The 26,801-nt window shown below is 41.2% G+C and overlaps 1 protein-coding gene across 1 annotated transcript; it reads right to left on the bottom strand.

Annotated features, from left to right (window-relative positions):
- Positions 1 to 3,787: 3,787 nt before the first annotated feature.
- ctnnbl1 (catenin, beta like 1) lies at positions 3,788 to 26,217 on the bottom strand. The gene is made up of 17 exons (XM_080733693.1): positions 26,047 to 26,217; positions 23,476 to 23,558; positions 21,366 to 21,501; positions 19,531 to 19,637; positions 18,571 to 18,710; positions 16,238 to 16,335; positions 15,903 to 15,996; positions 15,050 to 15,141; positions 14,182 to 14,254; positions 13,492 to 13,550; positions 11,627 to 11,775; positions 10,887 to 11,068; positions 10,490 to 10,587; positions 9,306 to 9,386; positions 8,675 to 8,812; positions 7,386 to 7,458; positions 3,788 to 6,173 (listed from the first exon to the last, which is right to left on the bottom strand). The coding sequence occupies exons 1-17, from the start codon at positions 26,074 to 26,076 to the stop codon at positions 6,085 to 6,087; spliced, it is 1,722 nt and encodes a 573-aa protein (XP_080589819.1). The 5' UTR covers positions 26,077 to 26,217; the 3' UTR covers positions 3,788 to 6,084.
- Positions 26,218 to 26,801: the final 584 nt, after the last annotated feature.

Raw genomic sequence — 26,801 nt, 5'->3', positions numbered from 1 at the left:
GTCATTGCCAAGAATGACTGGATATGGTAATCTGGGCACCAACGTGACTGGCATGAGATAAGTCTGTCCACCTACAGTAAGATACACCTCAGCTGTGGGGTACACTTTCTCATCTCCATGAACACAGCTAATGTTGGACGTGGAGTCACTCCACATCTCTCTAGGGACTATGCTGGACAGCACAACAGACTGACAACTGCCGGTGTCCAGCAGAGCCTCCTCTCTCTGACCATTGACTAACACTGGTACAGTATGCATTTTTTTCTGAGAGGTGACTGGGTGGGTGGGTCTGGGGACTGAACATAACAAAGAAGGTTTATTCTGTCTGTTAGCAGGGCATATGTGCTGTGTGTGACCGAACTCATTACATTGATAACAGCGTAGGTCTGGCCTCGAACTGGGGAAAGACTTAGTGGCATTAGGTTTGCTATAAGAGCCTTGCCTGGCACTAAATTGCTGTCTAGCCTGCACTTGACCACTCCTTTCCCCCCCATTGGGCTTACTGCCAGTGTGGTACTTGTCACGGCCATATGTGGGTCCTCTGCTCCCCGATCTGGCTGACAAAAACACCTCAGTGAGCCGGGCGGCCTCTTCCGCTGACTTTGGGTCCCGTTCCCGGACCCAGACCTCCACTTCCGGATCCACCATCCTTAAGAACTGCTCCAGAATCAGTAACTCTGAAATGTCCTTCACAGTGGAGGTCTCTGGTTTGACCCATTTAGTAAACACGTCCTTCAGGCGTATACAGCTCCCGTGGGGTTTCCCCACGATGAATATCCAATGATCGAAACCTTCTTCGGTAGGTGTCTCTCGTGATTTCATATTTAGCTAGAATAACTTCCTTGATTTTGTCGTAGTCTTCAGAATCAGCAAAATCCATGAGAACATACGCACTGCGTGCCTTACCCGTTAGTAGAGGAACTAATTGAATAGCCCATTCCTCTTTCGGCCAACGACAAACAGTGGCCATCCTTTCAAATGTTGTCAGGTAATGTTCAATATCATCATCATGGGCGAGTGGTATTAACTTGGGGTCTCTATGGAGGTGCCGTGCCCTCTGTGGTGGTGCTGGCTCACTCCGGTGGCGTTGGGTTCCCAGGTTTCCATGCTCTTCCTCCCGATCATCATCACCATCATCATCATCATCGTCAGCATCATCATCATTTTCTGTAAAGTCATTCACCTGTGCTTGCATATGCAACACCTGCTTGTGGATCTTTTTCCATCTCTCCTCCTGGCGTGTAGCCTCTCTTTCCATCCGCTTAGTATTAGCAGTCTGGGCTTGGGCCAGCGACTTCACCAGTTGTGTCAGCTCCTCCATTTTGTCAGGCTCCCTGGCTGTTGCTTCACTGGCTGACGCTTCCTCCTGCTGGTCAATTATCGTCACTGGCTCCCCATCATCTGGCTCCTCCTGCTGTCCTTCTCTCTTCCTCTCCCTTCCTCTGGTCATGGTAGCCATAGTTATGTGCTGTTAAAGCACCTACCACTCCAGAGAGGCGTGGACCACTTCTTGACACCACTTGTAAAGATTGCCGAGCGGCCTAGGCAGCAAATCAATGGAGTCCAGTCCAGTGGCGACCTTCAATCATGTTTATTTCCTTTTTTTACAAACTTTTTCAACTTTTTCTGACAGTCTCCTCTGTACCTGTCATCTCATCAGAAGCACACAGACTGACTCCTTTTTATATGGTGGGCCCCTAGTCCCTAACTGGCCCATACCATTTCCCAGGTATCCAATACATTCACCCCCCCCCCCATAAAACACAATACAAATATACCTAAAACACTAGCACCGGGATATGCTCCTTTAATTCATATTTCCAGTTACCGCTATGCCCACTAATATATATATACCCACCATACATTAGTAAATGCCTTAGAATCATTCTCAATCTCCCCTCTATCCACTTCCCACTTGGCTTGACCCTCCCAGGACTATAAATAGGGTGCCTGTTCCCAGAGGGAACTCTTTTGCCCGAACACCACCCTGGGAGGAGGAGAACAGACAAAGGTAAGTTTACACATCACAGCTTGCCATTCTACTTGTCAATTCAAAGTATACTACTACTGTTGACTCCCAGAACTAATGTGCTTTATCTTTTCATTTGTAGGTGTACAAAGGACCAGCAAGTCTACACCTTCAGAGTGAAATCCACATACAGTTCACCAAACATCTCAAACCCCCCCTGACCTTCATTAAATGCCTTTGTTACACTCTGTGTCTTTCTTAACCCATTACAATACCTATGCAGAACTGTGTTCGAATATGAATTAGTTTTAGTAACGGCGCCCCGTCGTTACATATTGAAATAAAATGTAAGAATTCTATCTAGGGGCACGTGGTGCAGTGGTTAGCACTTCGCCTCACAGCCAGAAGGTCCTGGGTTGGGGAAGCTTTGGGTGCTGGGGGGTGTTCCTCCACCCGCGTCATCAGCACCCACACCCTAGGTGGGGTTGGCGATAGGGCCTTTCTGTGGTGAGTTTGCATGTTCTCCCTGTGTCTCCTTGGGCATAGGCCCTCACACAAAAACATGCAGTAGTCCTGGTTTCTATACTACCTCCCCCTAGCCAGCCGGGTGCTGCCCAATGTCCCCTGGCGCGGCAGGGGGAGAGCGGAAACCAGGACTACAGGTAAGGTAGTCACTGGGTGAGAAAAATGGGGTTGCAAAAAACTTAAAAAAAAAAAAGAATTCTATCTAAATTACAAGTACTAGACCTTACCCGTTCGAATATATGTGCTGCAAAATATGTGCAGAGTGTGGGTTATGGGGAAAGTAACTGTAACTGCATGGTGCGTGCGTGAGAATATGTGGGAGCATCATAATGTAAGGAGCAGCCCATGGAGGAGTGTATATTTATGATGGATACAAATAATTTAACAGCTAAATTAGGTGAATAGAAGTATGAGGATGTATTTGCTCCACATAATTTTTCTATACCCGTTGGAAGATGAGACACACATCACCCGTTGCATGCGTGACCCATGCAGAGAGAGAGAGAGAGAGAGAGAGAGAGAGAGAGAGAGAGAGAGACTGCAACATTCCTAACTGTGAGAGAGGTGTGTGTGGGCCCGGGGCTACAGATCCCATGGCCTGGAGGAACGGACCGTAACCCTGACAACAGGCTGTAGAGCTGTAGAGTGAAGAAACGCTAATAAATAGCTAGAATTTGGGAAAAATGAAATTCGGGCTCTGTCACCGTGTGTATAATGCTAATGGCCAATGCCATGTTAAATTTGAGATCAGTCGCTGAAGCGAGTGAATAGATAATGCATTTTGTGACCTACTGACTGACTGACTGACCTCTCTAATTATAGTATGGATGGTCATTGATGTTAGGTAAGTGCTATAGAGACACACAGGCTCCTACAAATTCACACCCCCTATTGTAACAGCGGCCCCATTTCGGGTAAGGGAGAACGGAGTACTGCAGCTGCCAATGCAATCCCAGAGATACATCGTGAAATATCATAATTTCAATGGTTGACTACTGAGGCCGCAGCAAATTTTTTTGTTCTAATAAAGTGTCCCAATGCGTTTAATTTGATCTTTTTAAGTGGCATATCTGTAATCTTGATACACAACCTACAATATACTTTAATATACTTCAAAAGTGAGACAAAAGTGCTAGCATTGGAAATCTAGATACCATGCCTTGAGGTTTTCAATACCCAGATACACTCGTCTCTCACGTATCGCTTAACTTATCCAAGATATAAGATAATGATCATACATCTCTAAGCCAGTACATTAAAGATAGTCTCGGGATCTGATTACCACATGTTTTATTAGAAAACATTTTACAAGTAGGCTAAACGCAAAGCAAATAAAGCAGACAGGAGAAATATTCTTGGAGTGACCGGTTGGTAATCATCCTGCAGTTTTTGTCCATGTACACATTATATAACACTCAAACACCACATAGAAAATTACAGGTATTTTAAACCAGTGTTTTCTAGAATTCCATAGTTTCTATGGCCACACTTAAGAAAGTGATACCTTGTGTGTCATGTTCATTTCAGGTGCATGAGATGCATATACCTGAATCATAAGTACTTTTGTTCAAACATACTGATTCTAAGCTAGAAGACCGGTTCTTTCTGGAATGCATGAGTTTCAGGGATAACTTATAGATGTCAGTGACATTGTTGTAGGCAATTAATGGTAGTCCACTGGCAGTCAAGTCTTTTAGTATAACAATCAATCCTATTGTTCTGATGCGAGGAGATTGTGCACAATATGAGGTATCGGTTCCCACAACTTATCTTAAATACCTTATGTATTCTGTGTATTTCAGTGCAAAGTGCAGAAATGCCAGCACAATTGACCCTTTGTCAAGTCCTGCCCGTTGTCCCACCCCTCTTCACACCCATTGGTTGCTGTGTCTTTGTGGGACACTCCATTCACTACCATTTTAATTCAGTTGCTTCGTATTGTTATTGTGTTCAATTCTAATTTCAAACCTGGTTTCAGTAAAATGGAGCTGCTCAGAGGCAGTATAGTGACTCAGCAAGTTTTTAAATGTTTGTATTTCTCGAGAAAATCAGTTTTAGCAAATTCAACATAAAAAAGGCGGAACCAGGGCAGGACAAGGCAGATTGAGCCTGCTGGTTGGTCAGTCAGGGACCAACGAGAAGGCTAACAAAGGGTGAATTATGACATCAAACTCGTCATTTACCATAATCATTATGCTATCAAGTGCCGCAGAACATACTGGAGCTTTAACTTTGTAGAATGGATCTATGGCAAACTTTTTGTGTATTCTTGTTGTTTGTCATGCAGCATAATGCCCAGCAGGAACAAATGCACAAACCACTCATCAGTTTTCACTAGCTCCTTAGTTTTCAAATACTATACATGTTGTTGGACAGTCATGCTTTCATCCACCAAATCCAGGGCTGCATATTTGGTACAATGAACTGATTCATGTGATGAATATTGATCATCTTTTTGAAATACACAGAATAGTCTAAATAGGTTTATTTATTTTTTCCTCAAAGAAAATTAATTTAGGTACAAAATCAGCAACGCGTTCCCTTTAAGCTCATGTCTGACCAGCACTGTGAGAGTTAAAGGTGATGCAAGTGATATTTGTAGGTTAAAACAAAAGGTTGTTGTTCAAAAGTTAACTATATTCTGATAGTGATCATTGCTATTGTGTCTTTTCTGTAATCTCTAACAGGGCTCTCCCACACGGGTCATCACCATGCAGTGGACATCATCATCATCATGCGATGGACATTTTCGTCCAAATGTATTTCTGCCACGGACATACAGACGATACAGTACAATAATATTAGCAGAAACACAAAGACTTAACCCTGAATATAGACTATTGCAGTGTTTCTCAAACCTTAACATTACAAGGTTTCCCCTTAACTCTAACGGTGTACAAATTTTTGTACACCGTCAGAGTTACAGACTTGTAAGGGTCAATTTACACCCCCATAAAGGAGAGTCCCTGGAATCCACTTTGAGAACCACTGGACTATTGGACTCCAAAATGTGCCCACCACATTTGGCCAATGTGCTACACATTTCAAAACGACAGTATTTCTGCACTAATTGAATCAGGGTCCTACCGACAGTATTCTGAATAATTCAGTAGGTAGTTCAAAAATGTCTTAGTTTCATCACTTCCAATTTCACATGATTCTCCTGTCGGCTGAATGAGTTATCTCTCCCATGATTGGATTCAATTATTACATTGGTTTCCCAACCTGACAATGACTGTTCTGTTTACTAAAGAGCTGGAGAGACACCCTTTACTGAATACACACTCTATAGCAACTATGGGAATACAGAGATATGTAACCTTTTTTTTTTAAACAAAGAAAAGATCACATACACCTCCTTTAAATACAGTGCAGCCATCCATTCTACTAGCCGAAAATAATCTTATCCATGTCTGGGTATTCTCAGTTAACAGTATGTTCACACCAAGGGTTGGGTATGTTTAGTTAGCAGTAAGTTCACACCAAAGGAATTGTACCAGGCAATACTGCCAGATTGCATGGTAACCGCTGGTCACTTAAAAAAAAAGAAAATTAAAAATGTGTTTGCGTGAGAAATAGAAAAATAGATGTTAGAAGTTGTCTGCCAGGTCCATGATTCTCTTCTGTTCAGCCTCTTTGAACTCTTGGGTTTTCCCATCTCCGATGCTCTCAGCGTACTCTGCAAAACACAACAGGTTACAGTTGATTAGCTCAGCACTGACCACCGTTGGGTTTCAATCCAGAGGAATGGTTTCTTCTGTTCATATGTAAACAATAAAGTGCCTTTCTCATGTTGAACGTTCTTACTATAACTTCAACGATCTCGGCATGAATGTTAAATGGCATATTTATATAGCGCCTTAAATGGTGCATTTATATAGTGCCTTTATCCAAGGTGCTTTACAGAGATCGTGCATTACATTCACCCATTAGGGGTTCAGAGTCTTGCTCAGGAACTCTTCGACACTAACTCTGGGGGAGCCCAGGATTGAACAGGGAACCCTCTGTGTTCTAAGATGGCAACTCTACCCAGGGACGTGCTGGGCCCCTGATTCAGCCCGGGAAAAAGAGTTGTAGAGGCCCTCATTTACTGCTACTCAAAGATTTGCCATTGCCAGTGGGCCAATTACTGTACATGAGTTATATTTCGTCGTTGTCGGGTGAAAAAATGTCCAAAACCGTTTGTTTTGTATTTATCATTTTAAAAATGATTTAAACTAGTGAAAACAGTCGATCTACAAGCACACAACGCCTCGCACCGCGAGGCGTTGTGTGCTTGTAGATCTGCTGTTTTCACTACTTTTGTGCAACGGCCTTGTATGATGAAGCAGGGCTTTGCTTTGCGAAAAAAAATATATATTTGAAACTTGGAGATACAAGGTTTCTGCCCGACAGTGACGTTTTACTTTGTTGGCCGCCCAGCCCCCAAAATGGAACGAAGGCCGACATTTTATTTTTAATTTTTTCCTAATGGCCAGCCTGGACCGGCCGGGAATGAACCGGCCGTTCGGGAGTTGTCCCGCTTTTCCCAATGGCCAGCACGTCCCTGACTCTACCCCTGAGCCACTGCCGCTACACTGCTGCATGTGTGAGGACGTGTTTGTGTGTATCTCGAGAAGCGTCGGGCCGATAGACTTCAAACTTGGCATGTGTGTACTGTGTATCTGAGGGAGAGATCTAAGTTGCTGTAAGATCCGTTTTATAGCGATATGCACATACTATGAGGGAGTCACGTTATTTACAACAACAAAAGTCAATGGCATTTTGAATGGGAAAAAATCTTCAAGACCAAAGGGCAGTAGTTTTTGGACTCAGAAATTCGTATTCTGATCATACACACACACACAGGTGCCTGCGTGTGTAGCATTCTAGTAAGTTGTAGTAACATTACCTCTCATGATGTGCCGGACCACTTTGACAGACCCTCCCCTCAGATTCAAAATCTGGTGAACCCTCTGTTGCAGCTACACAAAGACACAAAAGAACACAATTAAACACATACTAGGATTTGATAAGTGCCATCAGTATCAACTCAGAGGTACAGTATCCAGTCGGGGGATTTCTGCAAGGCAAGAATTGTATAAGTTCTGACTTGGTTTTTAGAGCATGTACAGTAGTACATATTGATGCACACAAACTGAGCCAGTCTATGGTTTCCAATTTGAATAACAACATTCACAACTGGAAGAGAACAATGATTACCCAGCACTAGACTAAGCACCAGGTATGTATGTGTATTATCAGTATATACTGTATGTAACAAAACGGTTATGCCCGGTGTGAAAATACGTTTCAAAACCAAACGTGGGCTTCCTGAGCCGTGTGTATACAGTACAAGCGTAAGTATGCATTTATACAAATGCACCATTTCGTTGTTGTCGGGTGGAAACCTCGTATCTCCAAGTTTCAAATGTGTATGTTCTTTTTCAAAGTAAAGCCCTGCTTCATCATACAAGGCCGTCGCACAAAAGTAGTGAAAACAGCACTATCTTAAATCATTTTTTAAAGGATAATTGCAAAACGAACAGTTTTGGACATTCAAGGTTTTCACCCGACAACGACGATTTATGTATGCGTACCACCAGTGTGTATGTGTATGCACGGGTACAAGTATGCACTTCGCACGCGCGCAGGGGCGTCACAAGGGGTAGGAAAGTGGGACTGAGTTACCAGGGCCCAAGGTGGAGGGGCCCTAGTAACTTTAGCTATTGAAAAATAGCAGATATACAAGCTCACAGCGCGGCACCGAGTGCCGCGCTGCGAGCTTGTAGATCTGCTATTTTTGAAAAGTCATGAAAATGTGCGCAAACTTTGAATATATGTATTTTTTAAGTGAACATTTGTAACTCAAATTTTGCTTCTGGGGGGTCCCTGGAACTAGATATTTTGAGATAGGGGGGTCCTTCACATGAAAAAGTTTGAGCATCACTGACATGGAAACATAGGTTTCTTGGCACACATTTTCACGATTTTTCAAAAATAGCAGATCTACAAGCTCGCAGCGCGGCACTCGGTGCCGCGCTGTGAGCTTGTATATCTGCTATTTTTGTATATCTGCTATTTTTATAGTTAACATTCATGGGGGGCCCGCAGTGAATCCTTGTACCCAGGGCCCAGAATTGTGTGTGACGCCCACGCACGCGCGGATGCGTGGAGCACTGCATGCGTGTGTGTGTGTACCTGTGTTATCCCAGAGTTGCTGATCTCCACCATGATGTAGCAGAGCAGCTGCAGGACAAAAAGGCCAGATTCCAAACGACGAAGGTAAAAGTCATCCTCCAGTTGGTCATCCAAGATCTCTCCCCGACGCACCATGTCCTACACACACACACACGCACACACGCACGCACACACGCACACACACACACACACACACACACGAAAAGTATAATCTGTAAGTATACCAAAAACACGCCCCACCCCACACACTAGGGATGGGACGATATGAAAATTTCTTATCACAATTATTGTGATTTACGATATTATCGCGATAATCAAAATATCCCGAGCATCCATTATACTGGGGAGAAACATTTGCCAAAAAAATAGCCGATCTACAAGCTCGCAATGCGACACATTGTGAGCTTGTAGATCGGCTAATGTTTGGCAAAGACATTTGATAGAGAGTGGAAAAAAAGACATTACCGGTAAATCTCCACGATACGATTATCATGAGTGTTTTTACCACGATAAACGATAATAATGCTTATCGTCTCATCCCTAACTAACACACACACACACACACACACACACACACACACACACACACACACACACACACACACACACACACACACACACACACACTTACATGTTTCTCTCCTTCTATTCTCTTGTCAGCCTGAGAAACAGCCTCTAGGTACTTAAAATGCAACTCCATCAGCCGATCAACCTGGGGATGAAGAGAGACAGGTTTATGGTTTATTAAACATTTAAGCTCTTTTTCTTTTCTTTTTCTATAACGGGAATAGTCAATCTACACTCTTACAATGCGTTGTGATGTGACACAGTGCGAGCTTTTATACCTATTATTTGTATAATGTATCAGATAATTTATTATAAGCAGAACAAATATGTACAAATTCTTGACATATTGCCAAGATAATTCAAAGGGCTAATAACACGAATCATGTAGAGAGGTTTGAATTCTGAATGCAGACTATTTTGCTATATTTGCAGCATGACATACAGTACGCTTGCATTTTGAGGGCTGTACAGTGTACAAACATTAACCATGTTCGCCAACATTGGCTGATCTACAAGCTCACCCGTTTAGAATCAAAATGTTCAATGTTCATTGTTGAAACACTTAACTTTAACCCATTTAGGCCTAGAATAATTGAATGCTTTAACCAATGAAAAATAGCAGATATACAAGCTCACAGCGCGGCAGGGAGTGCCGCGCTGCGAGCTTGTAGATCTGCTATTTTTGAAAAAGTCGTGAAAATGTGTGCAAATCTTTGAATATATGCATTTTCAAAGCGAACGTTTGTAACTCAAATTTTGCTTCTGGGTGGTCCCTGGAACTAGATATTTTGAAATGGGGGTCCGTGGCCAAATAAATATCATTTTGGGGGTCCTTGACATGAAAAGGTTTGAGCACCACTGACATAGTAGTCTCTCAGGAACAGACTAACTGAGCTCCAGTTATGTGAAAAGGACCTTTTCTTTGACGATGGCTGGCCAGATTGCTGACATCCAAAAATCTTAGAAGGATTCAAAAGACACTTTCAGAATCGGGTCAAAATACAAATTTTCACGATTTTTCAAAAATAGCAGATCTACAAGCTCGCAGTGAGCTTGTATATCTGCTATTTTTTTTATATTTAAAGCATAAAATATTGCGTCATAATGTGTTCAGGCCTAAATGGGTTAAATAGTGGTTATATAGCGATTACTACACAAAAAAATAAAAAGGAACCACCACAAACACCCAGGCACGGACAGGAATGTACTACTTGGACGTCCTGAAGCAGAGACAACGGAGAAACTGACCTTTTCACAGTCGTTCTCAGTGAACTTGTTGAGAAGTCGGGTTCTCTGCTGGGACTTGAGGTTTCTCAGCATGGAGGCGATGATGGAGCAGACATGTTCTAGACACAACATAGAAGAAGCAAGTGATTTGACAAACTGTGACCATCCACAATTTCTCTCAACAGAGCAAGATATCAGGGCTAGGTAACTTAACTACACAACCAAATCTTTTACTAGTGTTATTGCGCTTTAAAGATATGCTTGTGTCTGAATTGAACTATTGAACCAGTTACCCCTTTGATTCAAATAATTACACAATTAGTGAAAGTAAATGTAAAACTATGTGTCTCAACATTGGCGTTTAATGTGTCTATTAGCTTCATATCTTTGCACTAACAAATCATATATGCTGACTGACCTTCGTGCTCCTTGTCAGACATGCCAGCCTTTTTCATCTTCTTGGGTGTCTTCATGAAGAGGGGAAAGATGGTTCTGAGGCCAAGGATGTCTACAAACTTATGGCAGTTATCAGCCCCCTCCGCTCCAATCATCCCATGGTCCAGGACCTTCAGAGCGCTAGTCCGAGAGATTTTCTTTTCGCTGGGAAATGAGGACATGTCAGAGATGGAAAATTTTAACCACACAACTCTGGCCCTTTAGTGTCCAAGTAGGGATGGGACCATAAGCGATATTATCATTTATCGTGATAAAAAACACTCACGATAATCGCATCGTGGAGATTTAATTTATCGTGATATCGTCCTCCGTCATGCACTGGGATCAATTCACTTTTTATTTGCTGAGCTGGATATCCGGTACCGGTACCACTTAAAACTCCTAAGTGGTAAAAAGGTACTTATACGTACTTGATACCATTCTTTTTCTGACTCTCTCTCAAATGTCTTTGCCAAAAAATAGCCGATCTACAAGCTCACAACGCGTCGTAAGCTTGTGTATCTGCTTTTTCTTTTGCAAATCTTCCGCCCCAGGATAATGGATTTTGATTATCGTGATAATATCGTAAATCGCAATTTCTTTTGTCACGATAATCGTGATATGAAACGTTCATATCGTCCCATCCTTGATTCCCTACTAACTACCTAGTGTCCTTATTCGGGGCCTATTTTGTTGTAGAAAACAACTTCTATATCCCCTTACCGGAGCATGAGATTCATGAGCTGAAGACCCTCTCCCCTGAGAAAGCGGTCTCTGTTGGCAGCGAGCATGAGGCAGGAACAAAGAGCGTCAAACAAATTCTCCATCATCTCCTGCTCCTCAGCTGTGGATGGGTTGTGACGCTTAAACACCTGAGGAAGGGGAATACAAGGTATGGTGGAAAGAATTGTTAGGCCTTTTCTTGACTGTTGGCAGTCCTCAGACTGGTTTAAACACTTTAATTATGCGTGACTTATGCGTAGTTGTGTGCCTGTATTTTCAGGTATAAATCAAGCTGGAGTTGTAGAAACGCTTGCTTATAATATGGGAAGCATCCCAGCAAGGCAATGCTGATGCGTGTCTTTCTTTTAGGTCTTAAATGGCGTATGTTGAACCATCCTACCACCTTGCTGGATAGAAGGCAACACAGATCTATAACGTTGACAACTAAACAAGCAGACGGTTAACATTATGTTAAACATGGAAACGTTAAATCCCATTGTTTTCTCTCTCTATTTATAAACCTTTTTCCAGTTCTCTAATTCTCCCTTTTGCAAATCCCGCCCCATTCTGCCCTGTTACTATGATGGGACATTTGACCCTGGGCAGATTGGGCAGGCTATTTTTTTATAGCCTCATTACAGCTATATAAAGTACCAAAGGAAAAACATCTAGGTGATATTAATAAAAAGGGAAGACAAAGGTACAGTAGTTACATTGCAAAACAGGGGGTTTACCCGAAAATATATGTTTTAATTTGTTTAATCCCAGTGGGACAGAATCCTCTTTGCAGATTCTTTTATAGTGGTAGTGGATGGGATTTTTTTTTCTTCATAGCCTCATTACAGCTATATAAAGTACCAAAAAAAACACATCTACGTGATATTAATAAAAAGGGAAGAAAAAGGTACAGTAATTACATAGCAAAACAGTAGTTTTCCCCCGAAAATAAATGTTTTAATTAGTTTAATCCTCTGGATCAGAGATAGAATAGAAATAGAAAGAGAAGCGCATTGCATCTTGGGTAGGAAGAGGACAGAACTATAATGTTTCTCCTCACATAATAGGCTGGCTTTTCGTAATTCTGCCCATTTAAAATATATGTACCCAATCGTGACTCTTAGACCATTGATAAGGTCCATGTGAACTAGTTTGTTGAAGCTTATTCATTACAATGATCGCAAACGCTATGGTCGCGAGCGGCCTGGCCGTGCTCCGCAGTGCGGACAGACGGTGAAAGACGGCTGCCACTTTCTCCGACTGCAGAACTCCACCCCCGCTTGCAAAAAGTGAATGTATTTTTCTGGTTGGCCAGTCAGGGAGTCTCAGGGACCAATCAGAAGGCTGACAAACGGTGAATTCACAAAAGGTGTTGTAGCTGATGAATTGTAAACTATGTAGTTCCACTAAGTAACATAAGTTAGTGTCTCACTATGGAAACGTGTAACCACTGAGTAAATGCATTTCTTTTTTAAGAAACTTTTTTTTTTAAGAAACTTTTTTTTATATACCGTATTTTCCGGACTATAAGGCGCACTTAAAAGCCTTTAATTTTTTCAAAAAACTACAGTGCGCCTTATAGTCCAGTGCGCCTTATATATGGATCATTCATTGACATTGACATTCCCTTTAGCACAGCTCCATCTGTTTGATGCATAATGCAACGGTAGCGTCTATTATGTGCGCCTTATAGTCAGGTGCACCTTATATATGAAAACAGTTTGAAAATAGACCATTCATTGACAGTGCGCCTTATAGTCAGGTGCGCCTTATAGTCCAGAAAATACTGTACACTGTATGTTATTGTACTGTATGTTTTTGGGCCAAGTAATAATGGTTAAGTGAAAGTCAAATCATTTAAAACTTACAGAGAGTTGCTGCAGTAACACATCAATGCCATCCATCTCTCCTAACAGCTCTCTGGTGTCTGAGAGGGAGAAAGACAGAGAGACTGAGTGAGAGAGCATATCAGAAGAGTACAACAGAAAGGGAGGAGAAATACGAAGAAACCGGAGCAAAATGAGGCAGACAGAGAGAATATGAAAATACAGCAGAGCTTGGATGGAAAAGAAAAATGCATAATTTATTGGAGAGAATGCAATAGAAGAAAATGAGAGGGAGGGGAGAAAGAGGTAGAGCCCAACAAATATATCAGCCATTATCTGACTTTTCCAGTAACAGCTATTATGCAACCTTTGTGTCCCAAGTTGTATTCCTTCAATCCCTATTTCAGCCATATCAGGCCTAGTAGCTGAACATTTTGAAAAAACGTGTTTAATAAACAGACCGCAACTTACAGATCAGCTATTTTCAAGATTATTCATTTTCTTTCATGTAAACATTGTGATGTCTTCCTTCTTTTTTATTTTTGAAACAAGGGCTTAAAGTGTGTATTAGGTTTCTGTGCTATTACTATTATTATTATTAGTAGTGAAGGAGGAAAATGGGGAATGCAGAAGAAAGAAAGGAACAGGATAATGTAAGAGAAAACAGTAAGAGAAAACAGAGGGAGCATTTTGAAACTGTACATAAAAAAACAACAACTGTGGAACACTCACTGTCATTGTTTTGCAGCATGATTGCCAATATTTCACTGCAGTACAACTTGTTAGCATCAAATGGCATCTTTGCCTGTGCAAGAGAAATAAAGAGGGTAGGAGATGAAATCATTATAATTACAGCTCATGCATAGAACGTACTTATAAATTACAGAGATTGGGTTTGTCATGTAGTTCTACTAGTAGTCAACAGTATCTTCACTGATTAATTTAAACTACATAGAACACACCTGGGAATTGTTAATTCAGAGGGGCGATAACCAAAGAAAAGAAAAAAGAAGAAAAGAAAAAGAATCATGCAGTCCTATTGATGGTTATTGACTGCCACACATTGAGCTCCATGTATACTTCAGCATATGGTGGTAACAACAAATAGCAGATCCACAAGCTCTCTACAAGCTCCCAATGCATTGCATCCACACCACATCATGTGGTGTGGGCTTAAATATCTGTAGTCAGCCTGCGGCACGTGCATAAATGAAGAATTACGGTTACCTCCTCACTCCCTGTAAGCACGCAGTAGAAGCCTGATTGACTGATAGTAGGATTTAAAAGCTCTGTGAGATCATTATGGATCATGCATGTTTGACAAATGCTGGTGTGTCTTAAGAGTATCTAAACTACTTAAACTCTTGTCACCCCGTTTACAGTAGAAAGCTTTTTCTCCGGTGTGGATACGCTGGTGACTCCTCAGGTGAGTTGACAGACTGAAACTCTTGTCACATAGTTTACAGTGTAAAGGTTTTTCTCCCGTGTGCACATACCGGTGTCTCCTCAGACAACTCGGATCTAGACGCTCGGCCGCCCTTCTAGTTTATGTAAATGTCATCAACTGTGATATAATTATTTATTAACATGAATAATTCACCTTGATTCTCTTGAGCAGCCACTGCATGAGTCCCTGTTGAGCTGCCTCTGTACACAGGCCTGGTCTGAACTCTGCCATGTTCTCTATGATGGCTAGAAAGAAACAACAGCCCAACTTAAAGGAGTAGTTCACCACTTTTCAACCCGTCTTCATATAATAGGTCCTCACTAATGTTCATAATAAAATAGCACAATTTTTTCTATTCAGTCTGGGTCTCATAGGAGAGCTGTCAAATCCTTCCCACCGGTGACATCATCGTTTGACAAAAAAGATTTAAATAATATTTAAAAAAAAAAAAAAAAAAGATTTTTATTATCACGAGAACAATGGCTTCCACTTTAACATTGCAACTTTTTCAGGAATAAAAAGCCTGCTGTTTCTAATAGCTTGCATTTCCCATTGATGATGTCACCGGTAGGAAGGATTTGACCCACCCACAGCTCTCCTATGAGACCCAAACTGAGTAGAAAAAAATTGTGATATTTTATCATGAACATTAGTGAGGACCTATTATATGAAGATAGGTTGAAAAGTGGTGGAGTGCCCCTTTAAGTACATTGACAGACTGAATAGAATATTTAAAAAGAGAGTGGCACCCAAATCCTGTTACGTAGTCATGTTCATTCAAAGTCATTCAATTGGCCACATGGCGGGTGCTATTGACTTTAAATTTTCATGCATTTTAACGACAGTAACTCTCGCACCCTTGAAGCATCTGTGCCTATATGCCAGAGAAACCTTCCTTTATAAGGCGTAAAGCCCGATGTAAAGTCCAACTGTATTATAGAGGGTAGCAACACAGATGTAAAAATGGTAAGGCACAAGAACAGCAAGTTCAGTTGCATGTCCCTACCCAGTGTGTTGTAAACTCCGTCTGCTTCCTCCTTAACCTGCTCATCCAAGCGCTCCATGTTCTGCACCAGTAATGCCACCACTTGACCCTCCAGCTGCAGAAGACATGACCAAACATAAACCATTAAACAAGGAGAAATAACTCCACACTTATTTACCCATCCACATCTTTTCCATTGTGAAATAATTCTGTATTTATTTCCCTGACACCGATAAATGCAGAATACAATGTTAAGTGCAAATACTGTATACTTTACATCGACAAAGAATTACCCCTGGCTCAAAGCAAACAGCAGCATTAATAACACCACTCATAAATGCCAGTGCAACACTCACCAGTGTGTCTATGAGTACCTCGGCCCCCTCCTCGCTCTCATTGAGCGTATCGATATCTGTCAGCTCCTGGAGCAGGTCCACCACTGCTATGGCAATATGTGAAGACCAGCTATTAAGGACAATGACTGATTACTAGGGTTTAATATTTTCCCGGATTTGGGCTCATTTTAAATCCCGGGAATTTTCTGACCTTATCCTGGGCTCCCCGGGATGTCCTGATGTATAAATATATATATATATATATATATATATTTAGAAAAATAAAAGAAACAGTGCAAAACGGTCTCCTATGCCTATCGGCCTGGCGGAGACAACAAGTGCCCACGTGCGCTCTGCTCTGGCTGAGTAGAAAGATATGATCACCGGTCTACGGGGCGGGGGCTCGCTTGTCATCAGAACTTCAGTTCAGGACTCACTGTTGGACCTTTATAGGCTATCCGATCGGACATCATTAGGCTACAGATCAAATTCACATCATCCACCACTCACGCGCGGTCTCTGTGGCTGCGAAATTCACGGGACTGTCAAAAGCAGCAATGGATGTTCTTATTAATTTTCCTTCCACATACAGTAGGCCTATCTCTTTGAAAAGACGTTTTCTGCGCCCACTTGTATAAAAACTAAATATTACGAATTTAGCAGAGCGAGGATGATCATCGTGTTGCAGTGAGCAATTGTGCCCAGAAAAGCACTTCTCTGTTCAAGCAAACATGGGCAAGTGTGCAACCATCCCACTAATAAAGTAGGCCTACGCCAATACAATTCATAAATTGTCACAAAGTGCTGTCAGATGTTTTAATTCTGGTTAAAATATATTGTGTGGAAATAAAAAGCAACAGAGTAGGCTATTTCATGTTTAGAGTGGCAATGTGTGAGTCCAATTGACTGAGTGGAGTGGACACATCAATAATGCATGCGTTATTGGTGGTTACAGTTATATATCTCAGCAATAGATTCTATGGCAAATCTAGCGTTTCATAATTAGAAACATAGTAGAAATACAAGCTCACAGGGCGCGAACACCACAACGCTGATTCTCACGAACGGTGTGCGTGCACTTCATTTAGCTGATTGTATAGAAGGCTATTTTTTTGCTGGAGAGTTTCTCATGTAAAAACGTTAAAAGCATAATTAATGTAGCAATAAGAATGTAAATGCGCCATTATCATCTGTCAGTGTTTTCTCCGAATCACTTTAAGAAGTACAGCCTAGCTTAGTGAAAACAGCCAATCTACAAGCTCACAACGCGGCACTTTGCGCTGCATTGTGAGATGGTAGATCAGCTATATTCGATGACAGGCTTGCTCGACAGCCCACGGGGATTGGTAAAATCCTTCCACACAGCTGACACACACGACATGCTTGCACGGCTGGCGAGGATAAAGTGTCAGGCAGTCTAATTGCCTCTGCGCTGCTAGTAAATTGTATTTTCTAACAAGAAGAAAAAACAACCACCGGGACGACGGGTCCCGCCGCCATCTCCCGGGAGGGAAATTACGTGCGCTCTGCCCGGGAACCCGGCTTTAACACTACTGTTTACTGGACTTCCTAGTCCTAGAAATAAGTATTAACGCTTCCAGTGCCAGCCCCTAGATGGCGCCGTTGGAATGCCAGACTTTCTCCCATAGGCGAGCGCTTCAGCATCCAGGGGCTCACGTTGCAGTGACGCGCGTGCTCACGTTCGTGCACATCATGGAAAGGTCCCGGATGTTAATGCTAACAGAATAGCTATTCCCATCTAGTCATTTTAAAGATCATTTTTAGGCGATTTCGCCGTAAATAAACCTCGGCGCGCATCCCTAAAAACACAATCCAGAGATATGGGCCTCCAAAGATGTGGTTTTTCATTGGATTCGGCGGCGATTCGCGGCTACGTTCGCGGCTCACGGCCGGCATGGCTTCCCCAGGATTTGGACCACTGGATTTTACATTTAGGCCCAGGCTTCAGAAGGCCTCGGATCATTTTATTCATTTCATTAAATATCCCAAACATGTTCGGGATAGGCACACTGGACTACGTTCCGGAAGCGGCGCTGAACATTTGGTGAACATTGGGGGTCTCAAAAATGTATTTTAAACCATTTTTAAGGAATATATCATCGGACCATGTAAAATGGCTAGCTGGCTAGCGTAGGACGAGCCAGGACCACCCACGACTATACAAGCAGCTCAGGGTAAGTCAATTAATTAAAAAAAAATTGTATTGGACTGAAAATATCCCGAACATGTTCGGGATAGGCACTAAATGAGTAAAATAGTTTTCTGTCCTCTACATATTATAAGTGGTAGTGTAATATAAATACATGGACTTTTTTGAAAATTATTAAGGATATCAGAATTCTCATGGCTGAGGAGACCCAGTAAGGAATGGACGGCATTGAGTTCCACCAGCAGATGGTAGAGGTCTGGCATGGTGGCGATCACGTGCATCTCCTGGAGGATGTCGTTCAGGTCCAGCTCCGTCTCCATGAACCTGGGGCATAGAACAAGGGACACACAATGAACAAATAAACACGTTTAGATTATAATTGTAAATGTAATGGATTTAACCCAGACCTAAATAATACAAAAAAAAAAAATCTAAATCATAATGGTTTCCTGAAAAACGTTTCTTTATCTGCCAACCCCCCTCCCACACACACACACACAAAGTTTGCTTTAAAAATACATATACCGGTATTTAGAGATTTGCACTCATTTTTCAAGATATTTCAAAAATAGCAGATCTACAAGCTCGCAGCTCGCGAGTGCCACGCTGTGAGCCTGTATATCTGCTATTTTTTCATAGTTAAAGCATACAATACTGGCTGAAGAGGTGAAATATGGGCGGTAATTGCAATATTGTCCAATCCGGTGCACATTCAGCTTCAAAAGAAGTAATTGCCATTTTCAACCAGTAGGTGTCCTACTGAAACCAGCATCTAAGAGTTGGGAGACCACCTCCAACTACTGTGGATGTACTAGTTAAGTTACTGTATATTCATTATTATATTAATATAACTAATTATTATATATTAACATACTATACCATACCAATTGGTCATAACATCAATCATTAAAACTAGCCCAAGATTGTAGCTTTAATTAAAGTTATTCTACGAATGACAGCAAGTCAGCAATGATATTGAATGTGCACACGTTTCGTGCAAAGTTGCATATCTTCTTCAATGGCATGCTTGACAAAGCTGAATAATCTATGTAGCATAGACAGGTGCTTCACATGATGTGCATTTAGGAGATATACATTCTAAAGAGATCTTCAAAAGACTTCCAGTTCTCAATAGTCAACTCACTTCTCTGGGTTGTCAGGAAACTTGATCCTCAGTTCTTGATTTTTGTACGACCGTTTCTCAAAGGTCAGGATCATTTTCTTCACTGAACTCTCGTCGACTGGCTCCGTCTGTTTAGTTCATGGAACAAGTGGAGAAAGAGGACAAGACAGGAAAAATAAATCTTTCAAGTTACGAGAACACCAAATACACCCTTTATGTATCACCCTTTACCTAGTCCTAGGCTACAAATAAATACTCAAGATCGGCTATTTTCAAAACATTTTTTATTGTAAAAAGTGTACTTAAGTACAGTACTAAAGTAAATGTACTTAGTTACTTTCCACCACTGCTGACATCCACCAGTCTTTAAGTCCTCAAAGCAGAATAATGCAAACACAGATTAAGTCAAAAATAGGATTACACGATTAATCAAAAGGTAATGTATAAGTGTGCAACTTGGTAATTAATTAATTTCCCCACCATTACAAAGTCCTCACAAGGACGTTGAAAGAAAATGCAGGGAATTGTCGTTGTGTATTCTTAATGCAGTTGTGAATGGTATTTATGTTACGTACATTTTGCAACTTGGGATTGGTTTCACTGATTTTATATTGATCATATCCGGCAGATACTCCATATAAATTAATAAAAACATTTATAAATAAGATTAATTTGTAATTTATTTTATTTGGATTAAATTGATTAGTATGATTAACTGTTGCACCACCACCTCAGGTTAGGGGTGTCTCCAAGATATGCCTTTTCAGCGATATTGTATGAGGGGGCCTTATGAAAAATCCTGTTGAATTGTTAATGCAGAGATTCTTTGCGGAATTTATTATTTCATACATTTTGGTCTAAATCAGTAGTTCTCAAACTTTAAAATGTCATGGTCTCCCCTTAACTCTGACAGTATACAAATGAAACCAAATGGACCCCTAAGGGTCCATTTGGTTTCATTGTATACTGTCAGAGTTACATACTTGTAAGTGTCAATTTAGACCTCCCAAAAGGAACCTCCTTTGAGGACCACTGGTCTAAATGGTCTGTTATTCCTTTTTCCTTTCGTTTTTGTTACCTTATAGGTCAGACCTGGGCATTTGGTTCACTCTGACCGGCCCTTTTATGGTTAAAGGCAAATTGCAAAATAAACACATTTTCTCATTTTACCTCATGCATGGACTACTGCTGCATTTCTTTTATTTTGAAGTTTTTTCATTCATGTACATATGGACGCAATGCGTATATCAGCACGTGTGTGTGATCATTGGATGTTGTCTCAATAACAAGCAGGTGGTCAGACTGGTCACACTTCAAGACGACCTGCCTTACCTTACCCATCAAAAATGGCCAAAGTGGCTAAAAAAAGAAAAGTCGATGCCGAATGCCGCTTTTTCAATAAAAATTGTACTGCTAAGTATTTATTTATTGAAGTCGGAGGTAAAGCCATGTGTTTTGTTTGAGGGGAACAGATCTTGCAGGGAGCACTGCCTTTTGGCCCGGCCCTCCACAACATTTTCTGTTGTTCATGTGGCCCCATGGAAAAAAATACTTACCCACCCCTGTTATAGGTGGTTGTACTGTAACTTGAAAAATAACCATAGACACCAAAATGAAAAAGAATCGTTAATGAGTGACCATTATGTTACATTTTGCATTTGTAGTTATTTTACTGTAATTTAACAACATTATAACCAGCGCAGATAGACAAAAGAGACATTCATGGATTTATATTTAAAAGTAACTTTTATTTCCCCCCCTGGGCCCAGGGTATAGCAGCTGCATACCCCTGCCATACCCAATTGACGCCCCTGATTGTATTTTTCCATATGGCCCAGTGACGCCCCCACCCCTACCTCAGGTTCATCTTCATCCTGGTCCAGCAGCTTGTCCAGGATCCTCCTCTTGTCTCCACCCAGCTCCTCTGCGTCGTCGGCGTCTCCACCTCTCGCCGCGCCTCCCGTCGCGTCCCCAGTGAACCTGCCCTGATCCCTGCCATGTGGTGGAATTCAGATCAATCAATAATCAATGAGAAAATGAGGAGACAAAACAATGTATTAGGTGGTGGTGGTTATGCTTTATGTAAACATGAAATCATGGACAGAATTATTGTGTATCATTATTTTATGCTTTAACTATTGAAAAATAGCAGATATACAAGCTCACAGCGCGGTACCGAGTGCCACGCTGCGAGCTTGTAGATCTGCTATTTTTTTTTTTTAATAGTGACAAATTAAATTTTGACCCGATTCTATAAGTGTCTTTTGAATCCTTCTAAGATTTTTTGAAAAACCTATGTTTCTATGTCAGCAATCTGGCCAGCCATCGTCAAAGAAAAGGTCCTTTTCACTTATATGGAGCTCAGTTAGTCTGTTCTTGAGAGACTACTATGTCAGTGGTTCTCAAAACTTTTCATGTGAAGGACCCCCAAAATGATATGTATTTGGCCACGGACCCCCATCTCAAAATATTTAGTTCCAGGGACCACCAGAAGCAAGATTTTTGTTACAAACGTTCGCTTTGAAAATACATCTATTCAAAGATTTGCACACATTTTCATGACTTTTTCAAAAATAGCAGATCTACAAGCTCGCAGCGCGGCACTCGGTGCCGCGCTGTGAGCTTGTATATCTGCTATTTTTCAATGGTTAAAGCATTCAATAATTCTAGGCCTAAATTTAACACTCTGGTCAGTGGTAATGTAGTTCTGCCCCGAGGCATTGTGAGACACCAGAGTTAAGGCCTCTGGGATGAGCTGTACCATAACAAGATAGGCTTTAGTTACTGAGGCCTACTGAAGGCCTTTCGACTCCTAACTATCAAGTATTAGTATCATCATAAAGACCTAGATATTAATATGATCAATGAACACATGATCTACTCTAATAACGTCACACATAATCAATCATGATAATATATAATCTACTACAGACGTTAGGAAGACGACATGTCACAATTATTATGACCAAAGAAATTGCGATATTACAATATTATCACGATAACAACGTCCATTATCATGGGGCGGAACATTCCCCCAAAAATAGCAGATCTACAAGTTCACAATGCGTCGCGTTGCGAGATTGTTTATTTTTTTGGCAAAGAGATTTGGTTTAGAGTGAAATCGCAGACTGTATCGCAATGCTCTTCAACAGGGGGTCCAGGACCCCTAGGGGGTCCTCCAAATCTTTGTGTGATAGAAAGAAAAAGATTAAAGGAGTAGTTCACCGGGCCCAAAATGACTTTTTTTCTATTGATTAATCACACCATGGAGACTTGAGTTCAATAATATGTTTCGTTTTTTGTCGCATTCCTAAGACAATAATTTGATACCCCCATTGATTCCGGATGGGGACCCGAATGCATTTGGGTCCCCATCCGGAATCAATGGGGATATATTTACTATAATCAATTTTTTGTCTTTGGAATGCACAAATACTAAAAATATTATTGAACTTTAGTCTCCATGGTGTGAGTAATCAATAGCAAAAAGTAATTTTGGGGGTGAACTACTCCTTTAAGTCTCCTTTTTAGCCAGATTCTTAAACAGATTCTGAGAGCTTTAGCCAAAAATAGCAGATCTACAAGCTCAAAACGCCTCGCAGCTATTTTCGGCAAATAGGTTTGGTGTAGAGGGGAAAAGTATTGACAGTTCAAGTGGTTAAATATCTGAAAACACAAACTGACATGAATCCAAAATACATACAATTGTGCAGTCAAACAATGAAACTATATGGAATCTATGAAAAGGTTGTGGGGGTCTCTGCTCCATCTCTCTCTCAACTAAAGGGTCCTTGGCTTGAAAACGTGAGTACGTTATTTCGCGGTCCGTTTTACTCATTACAGGGGGTTTAATTCGTACCGGATATGCAGCTCGACAAATAAAAGGTGAATTGATCCCAGTGCATTATTGTGTGTGTGTTTTAATCACGATAATGACGATTATGGTCCCATGCCTCCCGTCCCTACCTGCCAGCCTTCTGCGGCTTCCCTCCTCTGGTCTCCTCCTCTACTCCATCCTCATCCCTGGGTCGCTTTGCTCCTCTGTCAGGCTGCCAAGGTGAAAAGGAATGTGAACACAGACAACAAGCTGATTGATCAGACGTCACGGTTTGTGTCCCGTGTCACATTAATGGCGCCAGCTACACAGAGCTGGATATTTCTGAAGCTAGACATTTTTGTATGTGTTTGGGGCTTGCAGCCACACGAAGCTGGATATTTCGGCTGCGAAGCTGGATATTTTTTAAACCCGGATAAATAAGTGGAGAGATTGAAAAATATCCGATTCACTGGATCCGTGTAGACAGGGAAACCGGATATCTCTGAAGACTTTACTGTGTGTGTGCTTGTTAGACCTAGATATCTTCGTCATGTGGACCTAGATATTTTTCTATGTGGATATCTGAAAAACCGAGATATATGAAATATCCAGCTCCGTGTAGCCTATGCCTTAGTCACCTTTCCAACAAGGTACAGTTTGTAACTTTGTAAGCATCGGACATTCGGAATGATGATGAGCAACACCGCCAAACGTGTGGGTAACACCAACCCAAGATTTGCCAAAATTCGGTCCATTATAATCTCCCCTTTAATCAGCCAAATTATATTGTGTTTTATATCATTTTCATCGTTGATTTGTCACCTTTACAACGAGGCACAGCTTGTAAGGATCTGACATTCGTGGAATGAGCAACACAGCCAAACGTGTGGGTATTGCCCCTTCAAAAATTGTCAAGATGGCCTGGCAGGTCATTCACCTTTGTTGCTTGGTGCATTGAATGATCTCCCACAGTAATAAGGAAAAGAAAATACAACACATATTTTTACACTTTGTAAATTTTAAGCTCTGTCAGGGAAGCCCATAAAACAAGAGTACAGGTAAATCCCAGCAGAACAGTATAGGAAGCCATTTTGGCAAATCTTTGGTCAGCGCTACCCACACGTTTTGGCTGTGTTGCTCATTTCACGAATGCCCGATGCTTACAAGCTGTACCTGTTGGAAAGGTGACTAATCAATGATAAAAATGATATAATACACAATATGAATTGGTATTGTTAAAGGGGCGATATAATGGACTGAAGTCAGGTTTCCTTGCTTTTTGTGCACAGTTTATGTAAAACAATAAAATGTCCTGGTTTTCAACATGTCATTTATCAAGCTGTCCCAGTTTTCATAATGAAGGCAACAACACACACATGCTTACATAGATGTTGTGTGTTTGTTCTGTTCTGTTGAAAGGTTCACTCATAGGGGTGTTAGCCTTAAAATAATTGTCGCTATCCAGGTAAAAATGCCAGACAAAAATAAAATAAAATCAATTCAAATTTCAAAACAGTATCCCAATCACAACTTTCTAAAGTAGACAATTGTATTGTGACAGCTTTTTGACACTTTATGTATATATTCTTCTTTTTATTGTGCCTTGCTTTTTTTGACTGTACACACCATAACAGTTTTTTCTTTTCTTCTTACTTCTTTGTAACTTGTAACCTTAAACTGCTGTGATGGCTCTGGGCAACTGATTTCCCCCCTTGGGATAATAAAGGTATCTATCTACGTATTGTGAACATGTAGAATAGTTGGTCTATTTCTGCAAAACACACCTGTCCATTTGCACATCCCATACTGTATTATGTATATGCTGGTTATGTACAGTACAGAGCATGTGGTCAGCGTCAATCTTGTGGAGAGGGTATATTTCACTGAATAGGCCACATGTTGGATAATGGAATAAAACCATTCTAGAAGTAGAGTAACTTGTTATGATGTTCTGAATAATAGTATAATTTAAAGGTGTGTAAGTGATATTTTTGTTAAATAGCTTTATATTGTAGTAATATTTGCTATAGAGTGTGTGTTCTGTTCAGGGGTCCCCGACCGTCTCTCCAGCTCTTTAGAAAAGAGAAAATACATTTTCAGGCCAGGATACCAATTCCATCCAATCAGACGAGAGACCTCATACAGGATACGGTATAAAGTAATATTGGAAGTGATGAAACTAATAAATGAGCAGACAATAGAAGCTCATAAATGGGGTCTCTCTCCAGATTGGATGATGAAATTGGAGACCCACCTGAAAATGTACAATATTTTCTGAAAAACATACAAACAAAAAGAACAAATGTTTATACTGTATATTGTAGCTCTGTTCCTTTTGGCAAGCGAAAGTCTATGAGCACCAACATTACTTAGCCCTGAATACATCATGTATTATGATAGTCATGTATTCAGGGCTACAACATTACTCAACCACATTAATTCACACAGGGATGAAGTTAGTAGACTAGACCAGTCACCAGTGGTTCTCAAAGTGGATTCCAGGGACTCTGTGGGTTCCTTTAGGGGGGCTAAATTGACCCATACAAGTCTGTAACTCTGACAGTGTACAAATGGAAGCAAACTGTCAGAAGGGGAGACCTTATGTGAAAGTTTGATAAACACTGGACTTAGTGGACTAGATGTATATGAGTTAAGTGAATGGATGCTGCGCTGCCTCGTTGCTTATTCATTGTCACAATAACAACTGAAAACATATTCACCTGATAGTTCAGGAGTTCACCAACGTCCATCTCTCTGCTTGTTTTTCTAGTTTAAATCCCGAAACTGAACAATAGTTTGATCCAAGCGTCATGGACACAATACATAGATGTGAACTGTGCAGATCAATGTTAAACACACAACACCGTGGAGCTGCTGCTTCTTTTCGTTCAAAAACGCTTGCCGTAAAGCGTGTCGTTGCACTGTCGTACTTCTTCTTCTAACAGCTTCTAATGGGATTTAACCATAAGATTTAACCAGGTTCGATCATCGTTGCCTCCCTCTGGCTGGCATAAGTATTACACCTCAATCAACTCTACTCTACATGACTGTCACAATAAAATTATGCCAGCTGACATGACCCCCTTGGATCCATGGCTCCTTCAGATTCCAACTTTTCACACCGTATCAGAGCAGAGGATGGTGGAATATAGAGTTAGCCCCTTGTTTATAGGCTATATTCAGCAGCGAAGTGTGATGTCACTTCCGTGAAATGGCGTGAAATGTCGCCCTCTACGGGGTTCATGCTGGTATTGTTTTGTATTCAAATCGCCATTGAGGAATTTGCGATCACCGCATATAAGAACTGTGTTAAAAATATAAACACACCATGTGCGCGGACATGCTCTCAGCGACAGTCTGTCCCAGACACGAGTGTCTCTCTGTAGTTTCCAACATTTAGGACAGCGTTGATTACATTTTCTCTGACAACAGGCTATATCAGATATGAATGAATATCATAAACTATGCAGAACCC

Source organism: Nannobrachium achirus (assembly GCF_963921795.1).
Source record: "Nannobrachium achirus genome assembly, chromosome: 9".
In the NCBI taxonomy this organism is placed as follows: Eukaryota; Metazoa; Chordata; class Actinopteri; order Myctophiformes; family Myctophidae; genus Nannobrachium; species Nannobrachium achirus.
Note: the sequence above shows the minus strand (reverse complement) of the source record. Positions and strands in the feature narration are given on the sequence as shown.